This window comes from Crassostrea angulata, chromosome 5 (genome assembly GCF_025612915.1).
Source record: "Crassostrea angulata isolate pt1a10 chromosome 5, ASM2561291v2, whole genome shotgun sequence".
NCBI classification, from domain to species: Eukaryota; Metazoa; Mollusca; class Bivalvia; order Ostreida; family Ostreidae; genus Magallana; species Magallana angulata.
Genome location: NC_069115.1, coordinates 359,019 through 376,440, shown reverse-complemented (window position 1 = coordinate 376,440; position 17,422 = coordinate 359,019). Strand labels below are relative to the sequence as shown.

The 17,422-nt window shown below is 33.5% G+C and overlaps 1 protein-coding gene across 1 annotated transcript; it reads right to left on the bottom strand.

The window, feature by feature from the left end:
* Positions 1–1,219: 1,219 nt before the first annotated feature.
* On the bottom strand, positions 1,220–13,277 carry LOC128183599 (E3 ubiquitin-protein ligase TRIM71-like). The gene is made up of 5 exons (XM_052852700.1): positions 12,712–13,277; positions 10,790–12,418; positions 3,552–4,781; positions 3,292–3,456; positions 1,220–1,224 (listed from the first exon to the last, which is right to left on the bottom strand). Exons 2-5 carry the CDS (start codon positions 12,390–12,392, stop codon positions 1,220–1,222), a joined length of 3,003 nt encoding a protein of 1,000 aa, XP_052708660.1. The 5' UTR covers positions 12,393–12,418; positions 12,712–13,277.
* Between the last annotated feature and the right edge of the window lie 4,145 nt (positions 13,278–17,422).

Here is a 17,422-nt window from a genome sequence, read left to right as displayed (position 1 = left end):
TGTTCTGACCTTGATCCTGGCTACACACAGTCATCTGGTAGTCTGGTTAAAATCGGTATTTTTATTCTCCCAGAAAAGAATAGTTATTTTGTATAAGAAAGAATATCTAATAAATATTTTTGATTTTACATGTAGGTTCTTTAATAAAAATGGAGAATCAAAATTTTCTATTGTTTATGGAATACGCATGATTTAGCCACGTTTAATTAAGGTAGATTCGGGTATTTTAATTTATTCGCTGCTTTTAAGAAATTGCAACAGGCTTCCTCTTCCTGTTTTATATGATCATTTTCTTTTCTATCCTAGTTTAAATGTGATAGAAATAATGATGTACTTTTTTTATATATATTGGCTCTGTAACAGTCTTCTGTGTTTGTGCTTGAGGCGCCATTCTATATAATAAATATTTGTTTACTTAACAAATCAAATAATTCATATTCGATTGGATTTGTGTTTTAGAATATCGAAAAAAATACGACAGAGTTTCAACATATGAAATCACCTGAGCCTGAAATATGAGTAGCACCAACATTTCCTGAGTGGTCTACGCCTATGCAATGAGTGTTTAAACTTGTCATAAGATATACAAAACAGTAAATATAATTATACATTGTCACGTCTGAATTAATTTAAAGAAAATCTCCCAAACACATTTCCGGATGCAAAACATATTTCCAAGGGGGTCCAAGTGAAAATCTGTTTTTCAAGGGTTCTAACCCCCCTCGCCGAGATCCGCGCATGAACCCATTTCGGAATGCAGCATATTACATGTAAGTGCATTCGTCTTATTCTCCTTTCTTCTTTATAATTCAACAGCCAGGAGATGGACAAGGCTTTTGGAATAGTTCAATAAAATCTAGCTGACCTTAAAATTATTTCAATGAAAACCTGATCTGCCATGTAAATTTAATGTTTGGATTTTCCAGAGGAAGTCTAAACCCCTTCTAAAACTAATATATAATTATTGATTGGAATACATGTGCATGGATTCATTCGATGTATACAATTAATATCTTTCACTAGATATATTCCTGTAATTATCCACATAAAACACATTAATACAAAATAATAATCACAGTCGTACAAAACAACATTTAGACAAGCCTCATATTTATAAATGCCAAAGTAACATAGAATGTTAATTCGAGTTACTTCTCTTCAGAAAGTATTACAATAAACTCAAAATATTGTATTTCATACATACAAAGTTCAAATAATCCTACTCTGGTAAATAAACAAGAATAACGTTCACAACAGTTACAAAAAAATTAAATGCCTAATTTATAATTAACACAGCTTTGCTTATAAGCAAATCATAATACGTCTTAATGCATAGATAAATGTAGCTTAGATACAAATGTACACCTGAAGATTGTCTCCTAGAGGGACACAGCCCTGTTGCTGGATGATCACACCCTAACCCTATACACACAATACACACACATATACACTTATCTTGTGCACAACATAATGTCAACGATAACACAAGTGGGTATTTTACACGTACTAGTAATTATTTACTTTATTTAGTTCAATACAACAGCGTAATGTTTGCAATGAACACAAAGTGAGTTTAAAGATAATAAATTAATAATTATTTTAAAAGTTAATTAGATTATTTATATATATATAAATATATATATATATATATATATATATATATATATATATATATATATATATATATATATATATATATATATATATATATATATATATATATTATAGCATTTTAAATTTAAAAGAATGAATATAGTTAATTATGACTTATTTGTGAAGAACTAATTACCAATAGATAAATCAACAGAAATCCAACAACAATCAACTTTTTTCTATCTGATGTCCTCAACGAATGTACAACACATATTATGAATTATGCGAAACGCAAAACTTCCCTCTAAAAGGCAAATGACTTTTGATAATAATTAATCCATAACTGGAGGGGGGGGGGGCTTAAAAACTACAATAGCAATTTAGAACTCTTCACAGTAAAACATATATAGTGAATTATAGTGAACACACTTAAAATGAATTGACGCTTACAGTGAAGTGATTTCCATTCCCTGTACGTGATTTTAATGCTTGTTGTAAATTTGACGGATATAACGATTCACGTTTAGAACAAAATAAAATCGCTTCGTTATAAGCGTGTTTTACTGTATTTCATATCTATATGTTATATACATTAACTCTAGTATGTTTGCAAAGGTTCAAGAAAATCTTCCACCTGGTTCTTTTGGGAGCCATTTCAAAATACAGGTTTATTTACAATAGGAATATCTAGGAAATTGTCACTTCCGCACTTCGAATAGGTCTTAAAAATACTATAATAGCGATTTTCCTCAAATACTAAAATGTGGTTAGTAATATCATTTTCTACCTCATATGTACAAAAAGATCATAAATTCTTCCATCTGTATTTCAACGGAGAAAAGTCCAATGATCAAAATGTACCAAATTTTGCTAGATATTTAGAGTATAGCATATGTAGACAGGTACACTGTCCACATTAATTTAACAATAATGAACCCTGAGTATATACACTTTTCCTATGTTATTTCTTATAACTTATTCCTACAAAACTTCATTTGATCATAACGTCATAAAAAACACAAAAGCAACTCTTACCTACCGAACAACAAAAAAAAATCATCAAAATAATATATTTCTCCTTAAAATTGTTAACATTTTTTCTGTATTTTGTACATTGTGTTCAATTTTATAGATGGAATCAAAACAATGCCTTATAAATCTATTGTATTTTACTAGATTGCTCAAAAACATGCAAAATGAAAAATAAAAACAGAATCAAAAGATTACCACATAGAAAGTCTCAAAAGTTAAAACACCACATTGTGTTCAAATTCATAATGATATCAAGTATTTATTTACAGTTTAACTGATTCAAAACACAATCTATAACATCTTGTTCACATACACATACAATATATCTACATATAAAATATACATGTTATTTGTGCACATAATGTTCCTCTGTGGTATTTATACATAGTTGTAACAATGTTATATTCACACATTAATGTAGCTTGTTTTAAAATATGTAATTCATAAACACGGCTTTCTGAACACATAATTTTTTATGTATATATGTAGTAATACACACTTTGTTTACAGATCATTATTACCTATATTCAGTTTGTATACTTTAGATACACGCTTTTATAAACAGTGCATTATAAAAATTAAAAAAATAACCTCATTTTAAATGCTTTTAAATGTAGATTTGCACACAGTTTGTTTACATCAGATATTGTATTTTCTTCACTTTACCTGTGTCCAAATCAGCCATAACGAGTTTGTCGCTGGTGTCCACACATAAACCCAATGGATTCTGTAAATGACAGTTGTCAATGTAGCGGAGGAACTGCCCGTCCTGATCTAGGATGTGGATACGGTGGTTGTTACTGTCTGCAGTCAGGATCCGACCCTGGCTGTCTGTTGTGATGCCGCTTGGATAGAATGATCCCTTGGTAGTAGAGGGAGGACCAGTGTAGGTAAACCGGAGTTTCCCGGCCTGATCGACCAGTAACACACAACTTTTGTTTGTTTATCATCATCACTGACCATGACAACCAGGAGGTCACCAGAGGAGGTACAACAGACACCGAGAGGCATCCAACCCTGTAGTCTTATCACTTCCTGTATCTGGGTATTCTTCACTATGTTCACAGTTTTATCAATGTATTCAGTATAAACTAGATCCCCACTCCTTGTCACTGCTATGTCCCATGGATTGTTCCCTGACTTGGTTTTGATAGACTTCACTTGTTTCCCACGCAAGTTGTATTTTCTCATCTTGCTGTCCTCACCCACCGTCCACATCTCATTATCGCTCAGACATGACACACTGCATAATCTATTAGAGTCTCCATAGTCAGTGTTTATTTCTGTGATGACCTTTGGTACATCAATGAGTGGTCTGTAGACTTGTTCTTCTGTTTTAATGGATAACGCTGACAGAGAACCAAACTGTTGAGAAAGCTTCTCTTTGTTGATCTCCAGAGGGGTAAAACTTGGTAAGGACACTATGAGTTTAGGAGGCAATCTGCTGAATTCAGCAATCCTGGATTTGTAAGCAGAGACACGACTGACATCATTGGAGTCCAGTAACGTCTGTATATCGGCAATGCTTTGTGTGATTTCAGAAATGGTGTGTGTGATTTCATCTTCCTGTTTGTTTAAGACAGCCAGGTGTTTGGCGTCCATTTCATCAAGATCAGATTTCAGTTTCTGTAAAATGGTGTCTATTTCTTTGTGCAAGTCTTCTCCATGTTTCTTAATGGCTGTTGTCAATTTCTGTGAGTTTTTATTTAGATCAGTTTTCTGAACTGCGATGGTAGAGACAATATGTTGATATTTAGGATGAATAAATTTCTCTAGTTCTTGCATTTCTCTCTGTAAAAGTTCTCTTTTGCTTTCAATATGTTTAACAATGTCAACTGGTGTATGTCCTAAATGTTCTCCAGAAATACAGAGTGCACAAATAGGAATGTCACATTGTTCACAGTGAAGTTCACATTGTTTTGCAGAATGTTTAGGACAATTGGGGTAATTGGGAGTAGATCCCCGGTTTTTAAATTTAAGCACTTTGTGTTCTTTGGATAGATCAGAGAGATGTTCCCCCACACATGCTTTACACAAATGTATGTGACAAATGTCACAGTGCATAGGGGGGCCCGGGGTCTCACAGAGTCGACATCGTAACACATCCTGCAAGCTGCACTCAGGATCCATAGTCAGATAATGAACTTGCGTGGATTCTGAAAAAAATCAACCATATTTGATTTACATGTTACCACGTGTACAGATTTTGAACCCTGATATACAGTTTGTTTTTATAAATATTAAATTGTCCTCTTAATCGGCTGTTTAAGATTTAGTTGATTTTTCGTAGTTCTAGTACAATCATACCAAGTTTGGACCAATTGCCCAAAGGAGATATAATAGCCCGTTTGAGATATAATAGCTCAGATGTAATATAAATTTAAGTGCAAAAAATAGAATTTTTTATTTAAATTATGCTAAAAATATACTAAGTCCGCATTAGAATTGATGAGATGAAATGTAACAACTTTTGGTATACAACTTTTTCTGTAAACATACTTTTACGGAGATTGATCCCTCAGTATATCCAAAACTTCTTGGGGATCAATCTTACAAACTATAGGCTAACGTTAGCTTGTAGGAAAACTTGCTAACCAAAAGCAGCGACGTATATATTAACGTTAGCATATACGTCCCTGCCAAAAGTTGCTATATCAAAAATTACTAAATAATTTTTTGCACTGAAAATTTATATCCTATTTGGGCTATTATACCCCAAACGGGCTATTATATCCCATTTGTGCAATTGGTCAAAACCTGCATAACACGTACCTGAAAAATCTTATGATCCACTTAAAGATGTACAACCATCTAACCTTTAATCATCTTGATGATATTTCAAATGAAGATGTTTTCTGGATATAGGATATCAGCATCATTTTCTCAAACTGTACAAACCTTAAAGTTAAACTCTATCATGGCGACTCCGGGTATAATTACCTTGTTTAGCCTACTCTTCCTGGTTCGCATAGTTAAAGCCCCAGTTTTTCTCCCATGGGAGAAACTTTTTTCATCAGGGTCTGCTGTCAACAAAAGGTTACAATCCAGTCAGATTTATGACTCTGCAGTGATGCTCTGCCTAAAAAGCTACAGCATTACTGAATGAAATAACAAGAATATGTTGAAATTTATTCCCACTTGTGTCCAAGGTAAGGAACACTAAGTGGGTATGGATACCTTGACCATACTAATTTTAAAACAACCTTGTCCGCAAAATATATATTAAAGATGTAAGTAAATAGTTCAGACTCGGACTCTGAGAGTGATAATGATGACTGAATATTATGTAAATATGGTTTATTTGCTGTGATAAATAATTGCTATTGTTAATTAATTGTATTAATTTGAGAAATTTTACATAAAAAGTTAGCAATTGGTCTTTATCAATGAAAGTCAGTGATATACCAGCAGTGCTGAGCTGATGGCTCTGCAACTCAGCTGCTCTATATACAGCTGAATCTAATGCTAGGTGACAGATTCTGATAACAAACCAATTAAATTGAGTTTAAAACAAGCAGTGTGTGTCATACAGTGGCTGCATTAAATTCCCCCGAACTTGGGGCTTTAACCTTTGTAAGATCACGTGATTCAGTGTATGTGACTCGAGACAAGTTGTTTAACGTAAATTTTTCTAAAACCGCCTAATTCTAAGTTTTGATGTTTTTCCACCATATCATTGGGATTTTTTCTTATAAATCATGACAGGTAAATATCAAGTTCAATAACTCTTTTTGTGTTTTGTAGATCCTCGTTGGATCACTCCAGTGGCGGATCCAGAATTTATTGAACGGGGGAGGCCGGGGATCGGGAGGGGCGCCTTGAGGCCGCCAGTGGGTCCAGGGTAAAGCCCTGGTGGGGGCCAGGAGTCCAAGGTTTTTTGTTTTGTTTTTGTTTTTTGTTGTTTTTTTTTTGGGGGGGGGGGGTTTCAAAACACTTTTTGAGCTATTCTAGCTGTGCCTGACATATTATTAGGTTACTGAATAACAATAAAAACTGATGTTTCTGTAGTTCTACTTTCATTTTTCTCTAAATCCGCCATTGCACTCGTAATCTACGTTGAGATTTCTCACTCGACAATAACGGACTCAGTCACCTTGTCCAAGAAGAAAGTTTTAACAGAGGGTATTAAAAAAATATGCTATCAATCTTCTCAACCCCCACCCATCTAAAAGTACACGCAACACTTAAATATGGTACTATTTTAAAAGTATATTTGAATATTTTAGAGCCAGGAAAAACAATTAACCAACAATAAAACAGCTTTTGATGGGATAAAGAGATATACAGACTTTAAAAATACCGGTACTAAAGTGTAGGTGAAATTACATGTTCTATTTGAAATATCATTTATATAGATTGAAGAACAAAAGAGTTTTAATGTACAGAAAGCTCAATGATACAATTCTCATAAATGTCGCTAAAAACAAGACTCTTTATAAAGAAACCAGCTGTGTAAAATAATAGTTAAATACATCATCAAACATTTGGAAGGGCATTTAAATTTCTCTCACAACAAGTAACTTTTAAAAGTAGTAGCTTGATGTACAAAGGGGAATAACTCCTACAGTAAATACAACCGCAGACTAATTTAAAATTTTAAATGTTTACATATGTTTGTTCACTTGATTTATGCATATATGTCAAACCTACGAATCGTATGGTTCTTGTTAATAAACAAAACAAATGAATACGCGACGGCGTGTTTTGGGACAGCGTGGGGGCATAATGATTTTTCATAACGCGCTGTTAAGCTTCTAGGCACAGTACACTTGATGGATCGGGGGGGGGGTTGAAGTGGGGGAGGGGCAAACTCATCCAAAAAAATCTTGACGAACAAAATAAAACGAAAAAGGACAACTTCATTCTCAAATTATCAAATTCATGAAATTCCGAAGTTATCATTTAACTTCAATTTCACTGTCAATTTCCTTGGTTTTTCTTCAACTTCTTACACGCTTCGAAAAAAGTAGGGGTGCAACTACATCTTTAGTCACTTTTAAGAAAAATGTTTGCCGCGAAGAAAAGGGAGGGGAGGCCACCCTCCCGACACCTCCTGATGCTACGTGCATGGCTTCTGAAGACCGCCCTAACAGACGGCCTTATCCCTGCACCATAGGAAACGTACAACCGCTTCGTGATGATGTGCTATATACTCACATGGCAAATGTCTCGGTGCCATTTGCCTATAAAATGTATATAAGGTCAGGATCGTACAAGGTAATAAGAACGAGCCCATGTATTTATAATAAAATTACAGTATACCACTGAGGGAATAAATCAGTCACATTCCTATTCCTCGGGAGCAATTCTAATTCCCGGGCAAAGCCGAGGGAAATAGACTGTCTTGAGGGGAACTGTATACATGTCCGGGGATTCATATGTCTTTCGGAATAAGAACTACATGACCTTTACTATTAATTTGTCAAAAGATATACAAAATAGTAAATATGATTAAACAGTGTCTCGTTTGAATCTTCAATTTAAAGAAAATCTTCCAAACACATATTTCCAAGGGGGGTCCATGTGTTTGCCAGGGTTTGGATGAGATTAATGAATTTGAATATTTCAAGGGGTTCTGATGACCCCACTCCCCGAGATCCGCGCATGAAACAAGTTTGGAAAGCAGCAAATTACATGTAAGTACATTCGTCTTATTCTCCTTTCTTTATAATTCAACAGCAAGGAGATGGACAAGGCTTTTGGAATAGTTCAATAAAATCTAGCTGACCTTAAAATTATTTTGATGAAAACTTGATCTGCTGTGTAAATGTAATGTTCGAATTTTCCAGAGGAAGTCTAAACCCCCTCTAAAACTAATCTATAATTATTGATTGCAATAAATGGGTTCATTCGATTTATACAATTTATATCTTTCAGTAGACATAATCCTGTAACTATTCATATAAAACACATTCATACAAATAATCACCGTCGTACAAAACAAGATTTAGACAAGCCATATATATATATAAATGCCAACGTAGCATAGAATGTTAATTCGAGTTACTTCTCTTCCGAATTTATTACAATAAACTCAAAATATTGTATTCCATATGTATCCAGTTCAAATAATCCTACTCTGATAAATTTACAAAAACAACGTTTGCAACAGATACGAGTAAATTAAATGCCTAATTCATCATTTAGACATTTATGCTATTAAAAAAAATATACCTTTTGAATAACATTAACAAAAGGATCATAATACGTCTTAATGCAAAGATAAATGTAGCTTTGATACAAATGCACACTTGAAGATTGTCTCCTAGAGGGACACAGTCCTGATGCTTGATGATCAAACCCAAACTCTAACCCTATACACACAATACACACATATATATACTATATACTTATCTTGTGCACAATATAATGTCAACGATAACACAAGTAGGTTTTTACACGTACTAATAATTAAAACAATACTTTATTAAGTTCAATATAACAGCATAATGTTTTACAAATTAACACAATGTGAGTTTAAAGATAATAAGTTTAATAATTATTTTAAAAGTGAATTCAATACTTGTATATTATAGCATTTCAGATTTAAAAGAATAAATATAGTTAAATTCTGACTTATTCGTTAAGAACTAATTACCAAAAGATAAATCAACAGAAATCCAAAAACAATCAAATCTTTTCTATCTGATGTCTTAAACGAATGCACAACACATATTATGAATTATGCGAAACGCAAAACTTCCCTCTAAAAGGCAAATGACTTTTGATAATAATAAAACCATATCTGTTGCCCACATAGGTTTTAAGACTAAATGGGGGAGTGGCTTAAAAACTACAATAGCAATTTAAAACTCTTTATAGTAAAAAAAAACAATTATAGTGAGAACGCTTAATACGAATTGACACTCTCAGTGAAGTGATTTCCTTTCCATGTGATTTTATTACATGTTGTAAATTTGACGGATGTAACGATTTACGTTTATAACGAAACAAAATCGTCCGTCTCTGGCACTTCGTTATAAGCGTGTTTTACTGTATTTTATAACTAAATGTAATATACATTATCTCTAGTATATTTGCAAAGTTTCAAGAAATTAAACCACCTGGTCCTTAAAGGAGCCATTTCAAAATACAGGTTCATTTACAATAGGAATATATAGGAAATTGTCACTTTCCCCACTTCGAATAGGTTTTAAAAATACTATAATAGTTATTTTCCTCAAATACTAATATGTGGTTAGTAATATTATTTTCTACCTCATATGTACTAAAAGATCATAAATTCTTCCATCTGAGAAAAGTCCAATGAACAAAATGTACCAAATTTGCTAGATATTTAGAGTATAGCATATGTAGACTGGTACACTGTCCACATTAATTTAACAAAAAACTAACCCTGAGTATACACTTTTTCCTTTTGCTTCTATGTTATTTCTTATAACGTATTCCTACAAAACTTCATTCTATCATAACGTCCTAAAAATCACAAAAGCAACTCTTACCTACCGAACAACAGAAAAATCATCAAAAAAATAAATTTCTCTTTAAAATTTTAACATTTTTTTCTGTATATTTTTTATTGTGTTCATTTTTATAAATGGCATCGAAACAATTTCTTAAAAGGTGTAAATGCATTGTATTTTACTAGATTGCTCCAAAACTTGCGAAATGAAAACTAAATTAAATGCCATCGTTAATCCAAAAATAGAAACACAGACCAAAGATAACCACAGAGAAAGTCTCAAAAGTTAAAACACCACACTGTATTAAAATTCATATTGATATCAAGTATTTTTTTACAGTGTAACTGATTCAAAACACAATCATTAATCGTTTGTTTACATACACATTCAATATATTTATATATAAAATATATATATGTTATTTGTGTCCATATTAACAGAAATGTTTTCATCTGTGGTATTTATACATGGTTGTTAAATTGTTATATTCACACATACAAGTAGTTTGTAATTATAGACACGGCTTTCTGAACACATAATTTTTTATGTATATATGTAGTGATACACAGTTTGTTTACATATCATTAGTACCTATATTCAGTCTGTATACTTTAGATACACGCATTACATGTATAAACAGTGCATTTTAAAAATTAAAAAAGAACCTCAGTTTACATGTTTTTAAATGTAGATTTGCACACAGTTTGTTTACACACAATATTGTATTTTCTTCACTTTACCTGTGTTGTACTCAGCCACAAAGAGGTTGTCTCTGGTGTCCACACATAAACCCTGTGGATACTTTAAATGACAGTTGTCAATGTAGCGGAGGAACTGTCCGTCCTGATCCAGGATGTGAATACAGTTGTTGTGAAGGTCTGCTGTCAGGATCCGATCCTGGCTGTCCGTTGTGATGCCGCATGGACTAAATGATCCTTTGGTTATAGAGGGAGGACCAGTGTAGGTAAACCGGAGTTTCCCGGCCTGATTGACCACCACTACTGCACAGGCTTTATTGTCTGACACACAGATATCTAGGTTCCTGTTCTCACTTATGTATTTAATGTAACCAGATGAATAGAGAGGTTTTCCTTTGTCATCGTACTGAATACTTTGTTTCTCTGTGGAGCCAGAGTAACACACAACTTTTGTTTGTTTATAATCATCACTGACCATGACAACCAGGAGGTCGCCAGAGGAGGTACTACAGACATTGCGGGGTTTCCATCCCTGTAGTCTGATCACTGTGTGTATCTGTGTATTCTTCACTATGTTCACAGTTCTATCACCGTAATCAGTATAAACTAGATCCCCACTCCTTGTCACTGCTATGTCAAATGGATTGTTCCCTGACTTGCTTTTGATAGACTTCACTTGTTTCCCTCGCAAGTTGTATTTTCTCATCTTGTTGTCCTGACCACCCGTCCACATCTCATTATCGCTCAGACATGACACACTGCATAATCTATTAGAGTATCCATATTCCGTGTTTATTTCTGTGATTACCTGTGGTACATCACTGAGTGGTCTGTAGACTTGTTCTTCTGTTTTAATGGATAACGCTGACAGAGAACCAAACTGTTGAGAAAGCTGTTCCTTGTTGATCTTCAGAGGGGTAAATCTTGGTAAGGACATTATGAGTTTAGGAGGCAATCTTCTGAATTCAGCAATCCTGGATTTGTAAGCAGAGACACGACTGACATCATTGGAGTCCAGTAACTTCTGTATATCGGCAATGCTCTGTGTGATTTCAGAAATGGTGTGTGTGATTTCATCTTCCTGTTTGTTTAAGACAGCCAGGTGTTTGGCGTCCATTTCATCAAGATCAGATTTCAGTTTCTGTATAATGGTGTCTATTTCTTTGTGCAAATCTTCTCCATGTTTCTTGATGGCTGTTGTCAATTTCTGTGAGTTTTTATTTAGATCAGTTTTCTGAACTGCGATGTTAGAGACAATATGTTGATATTTAGGATAAATAAATTTCTCTAGTTCTTGCATTTCTCTTTGTAAAAGTTCTCTTTTGCTTTCAATATGTTTAACAATGTCAACTGGTGTATGTCCTAAATGTTCTCCAGAATTACAGAGTGCACAAATAGGAATGTCACATTGTTCACAGTGAAGTTCACATTGTTTTGCAGAATGTTTAGGACAATTGGGGTAATTGGGAGTAGATCCCCAGTTTTCAAATGGCAGCACTTTGTGTTCTTTGGATTGATCAGAGAGATGTTCCCCCACACAGGCTTTACACAGATGTATGTGACAAATGTCACAGTACATAGGGGGGCTCGGGGTCTCACAAAGACGACATCGTAACACATCCTGGGCCCAAGTCCTAGGGTACATGTTCCGGCAATGAACTTGCGTGGATTCTGAAAAAAAACACCACCATATTTGATTTACATTTTACCATGTGTACAGATTTTGAATCCCTGACATACATTGTGTGTCTATGTATGAAATTGTCCTCTTAATCAGCTGTTTAAAATTCAGTTCATTTTTTAAAGTTCCAGTATAATCAAAACCTATAAAACATGTGTCTGAAAAATTTTATGATCCCCATTTAGATGTACAAACACCTAACCTTTAATCATGTTAATGATATTTTTAATGAAAATGTGTTGTTGATACAGATAGCATCATCATTTTCTCAAGCTGTACAAACCTTAAACATTCCCGGTATATTTACCTTGTTTACACTTCCTGGTCTGCATAGTTACATCTGTAAGATCACGTCATTCAATGTATGACTCGAGACTTATTAAATTTTGCTAAAAACGCCTAATTCTAAGTTTTGATGTTTTTCCGCCAAATCATTGTAGCTTTTTAATTCTTATTATAATTTTTTACAGTTATTCGGGTAAATGCCAAGTTCAATAACTCTTTTTGATTTATAGATAATAAGTTGTCCTTCGTTGGAGCACTCGTAAGGTCTCGTGCACTCGACAATTATGGAATCAGCCGAGGATTGTCGATTGCCGTTGGAGTTCACAACGTACACTGTTGGCTGCCCAGATTAATTCTAATGAAAGAAATTAGTATAGAAAGAAAACTTCACCATCGTGGCATACATTACTGAAAAATGGCATTTGAGGAGACTATATCAAAACAACGTGTTTCCATGACGATATTTAATCTGTTATTGGTTTATAAGAAAACAGATGACTGTATAAATAAACTATACCTCTCAGATAATAATCAATGTGATTGAATGTGCAGACTTTTCAATTTGTATCAACAGTGGGAACATTATAATAAAATAAGTCATTTATAATTGTAAATTGTATCCCCTCTCCTTGTGGGTTTTGAATTTTGAAGGTGGCGTTGCTTTGGACAGTCTAAAACAATGTGTACAAATCTGTCATATATAGGAAGTAATTCTCACAATATGTTATGTCCAAATAACACCTTTAACCCTCCCGTTTTTACGAGTGTTCACCACAGGGACCAAGCCTTTATTTATGGTTACATTGAAATTAATGTTAAAACGGGCTTGGCCCCTGTGGTGTTCACATAACAATTTAGGAGGCCGAGTTGGGATTATTTTCGTGGACACATGAAATTTAAAATAAATATATTCATTTTTATACATTGTAACCATGTGTAACACCCACAAACTATAGTGTAGGCAGCGACGTTCAATGAATACCAAAGCCGGAAATCTTAAAAAAAAACTCAGAAAGACTGTATACTAGTAAGAAAAACTAAATTTAACAAAATGTAACAATATAAACAATAGTTTAAAACAAAGACCCAACAGTGGTATTCTGTAAGTATTTAGTCAGTCCACGACGGGCAGCCTAATGCTAAACACGCGCGGACAACGTGGCGTTTATTACTTATTTACTCAGATAAAAATACCCTGATACGATAATAATATCTTGTCCAAGGAGAAAGCTTAAAAGAGGGTGTTGAAAAATATGCTACCATAACCGTCTCAACTCCCACTCATCAAAAAGTACACGCAGCACTTAAATATGGTACTACATGTAGTATATTTGAATAGTTTAGAGACAGGAAAAACAATTAAAAACAATAAAACAACCAGTGATGAGAATGAAGAGATAAAACAGACCTTAAAAATGCTGAATTGTAGTTGAAATTATATGCTCTATTTTAAGTAATATTGATATTGACTAAAGTACGAAAGATTTATAATATATATACAAAAAAACGCAGTGATAATTTCTTACAAATGTCGCTTATATTAACAGGAATCTTTATAGGTAAATCAGATGAGTAAAAAGAAGGTTGATTAAAACATTAAACACATACACATAGATGTGAGTTTTATGGAGGTTGTTTCAAAATTCCAGCCACTGTAAGGAATAAATATAGCAAAACTTAGTAGCTTGACGTAGGAAGGGGAATTACTCTTAAAATAAGTTTTTCTAAGGTAAATACAGTTGCTAGCCATGTGACACGTTTGTTTTTAATACAAAGGCTCCCCCTTGACTTCAGGAATTGACCATCGAAAAAAGGAGACTCTGGTAGGTTTTCGTAAGTACTGCTGCATAGAAACTAATTTAAACAGAAAGTTTATATTAATGTAATCGTTAAGTTCTGTATACAGTCTTTTAATCCTCTATGTGCCATCAGGTGCTTGAAGCGGCTACAGGGGATTTCCATCTATCTCGATCTGCAGCTACTCGAGATGCTGTCTCCATGGTCAGGCCTCTTCACGTTTTTTCAGGATATTTTATTCCTATACAAAATCAGATGCTTATATCTGCATTTACAATTTTGATCAATGCACAGGCAGTTGTAAATTCTTATAATAAGTTGCCTTCGAACCGTTTGTATATCATTATACAATAAATAACCATAAAGGGGAGAGAGAGAGAGAGAGAGAGAGAGAGAGAGAGAGAGAGAGAATCTTGATTTAAGGACACATGCTTATAAATATCAAATTCAGTCGATATACTCCAGGCACGAAGCATCAGGGGGCCAGTGGGGCCTGCCCCCACCCTTCCCCAACTTTTTGTGCAGCAAACATTTTTCTTAAATTTACATACAAATAATTGAATTAACATTGAGTTGCCTCCCCTCCCCCCCCCCAACACACACACACTTTTATGGGATCACGTTAAGAACTGAAATGAAAATCTGGTAATATAGAGTGAAATTGAAGGTATTACCCCCCCCCCTCCCCACCCCACGGATTAGGATTTTCAGGATTTTGTAAAGTAATCTTTTTTTCTGCTCGTCTAAATTTTTTGGATGAGTCTGCCACCCCCCCCCCCCATTAAAAAAATGATGCTACTTGCCTTCACTCTCATCAAGCATGTATTACAGAAATGATGTGTGCGGTGTTATTTGGTTATCAGCACGAATCTAAAAGAAAGCTTTCTGAAATTACTTCAATAAACTGATATCATATAACATTTACACCTTTAAATTGAATTTTTAAGGAGAGTGAAAGTTTGATTAAGAAATAGATAGTTCCCTATATAAAAGTATTTTTTAAATTACAATTCAGTATAATCTAAGTGAAAATGACAAGTTATACTTTTTAATGTAACTTAAGCGTACAAGATATCGTTGCCAAAACACTGTTTTAATGTACAAAAGAACGAAACATATGGAATTTTTGTTTATGTGTCAGATTATGTATTTTTATACAAAGAGACATGACCTGTCTTTCTTTTTTTTATAGTGTCTCATATGTTTTAAGGCAATATTCTATGTATATGTTATAAAGAAATTTTATAAAGTGTATCGGCATGTGACACTTGAATAGCAATTTCTTAATTATGCACTTATTTGAAATTAATAACTCACAAATACATGTAAATTTATTTGATATCAATTACATATATAACATATATAACAGTTTGTTTACAAAGACAAAATATAAGAATTTATCATTTATTTATGCACATATTCACAGAAATTTTCCTGTATAGTATTTAAACATAAGAGATTCTAAAATGTCATTCATACATACTATGTACATGTTCTTTGTTTATATGCAATCTTTCATTGCATTTTTACGCATATTTATAGGTATTGTAAAAGACATCTTGATTAAGTATTGCTAAAAATATTCACATTTTATTCATAAAATACACGTATTTATAAACAGTTTTTTTTTCAAATATAGCATACTCATAGTTATTCATTTTTGAGAAGTCGATAGGCATAGCCTTCATCCACTACTCTTCGAAAGCTCTCATATTTTGATTCTGGAAAGAAACGAAAACGGTTTACTCCTCTATCCATTTTTAGACTCCATAAAAGAACTATTATTTTTACATTTTAAACAATAATGCACGTCGAAACATAGGTCGAAGCGTAAACTCTCTCCGGTTCTGACATTTACCATGTTTACAGTCAAGTTTTCCAGAATCAAAATATGAGGGCTTGCAAATTGAAGTGGATTAAAGACTATGCCTGTCCACTTCTCAAAAGAGAATAACCCGCGTTTAACATGTTCATATATGTAAGTATGCCCACAGTTTGCTTAAAGAGACAGTACGGCACATAAAAACGACTTGAAAAAAAAATTCTGATTGGGTTTCGGAATTTTCGTACTTCTCATAATTTTATTAATTTTCGGAAAATTACAAATTTCTCAGTTCAATCATTTTAATTAATTATTTAATGTCCATAAATATATACATCGCAACATATTACGGGGTTCCGCCTTCTTTACTATTACGCATGCGTATTTATCATAAACAAAACACATGCAGGCCTCGTGAAGATTCTCCTGGACAGGTTTGTCGATAGAAAATGTCTTTTCTACTGCTCCCAGGTAATAATTGTTAAAAGATTTCAAAATAACCAGAATTATCGTTTTTTTATGTATGTATTTTTGTGTTTTCTTTTTAATTTCATCACAGGAGTTGCTACATATTTAAATTCATTTTGTAAGTGAGGCCCGTTGATAGGTTATTTGACATATACATGTCTGTTTATTTTAAAATGAACTGAAATTGGTAAACCATTAAAAATTTATCGAGAAAGTGCAGATGTGTTTAGACAATCCCTTTTACGTTGTATTTCATGATGACCGTAGTCGGGCGAGGATCTTGTAGCTTTCAAACGTGTCAAATACTGTCAAGCAAAATTCACGTGGTACAAATAAACGATAAAGATTAAATCAGTTTGTACTACCCTTCAGTTTCTGGAAGCTCATAATTACATTAATTAGGTATTAGAAAGGGATTTTTATGTACTTCAACTTTCACAATCAACGTTATTTTATATTTCTCCACGATACAGTTGGTACATTTGAAGTAAAACACACATGTTTTTCAGCTGTACTGTGTCTTTAAACACAGTATTGTATTTTCTTCACTTTACCTGTGCTGTACTCAGCCACAAAGAGGTTGTCTTTGGTGTCCAAACATAAACCGTATGGAAATGAGTAT

What these genes read in the sequence shown, in the direction of transcription:
- LOC128183599 (XM_052852700.1), bottom strand. Translation starts at nt 12,392, where the DNA reads ATGTACCCTAGGACTTGGGCCCAGGATGTGTTACGATGTCGTCTTTGT. An exon ending in TGTGGCTGAGTACAACACAG is followed by an intron (nt 4,782 to 10,789) that starts GTAAAGTGAAGA and finishes GATTTTTTTCAG; the next exon opens with AATCCACGCAAGTTCATTAT. An exon ending in TAAACAAACAAAAGTTGTGT is followed by an intron (nt 3,457 to 3,551) that starts GTTACTGGTCGA and finishes GCATCACAACAG; the next exon opens with ACAGCCAGGGTCGGATCCTG.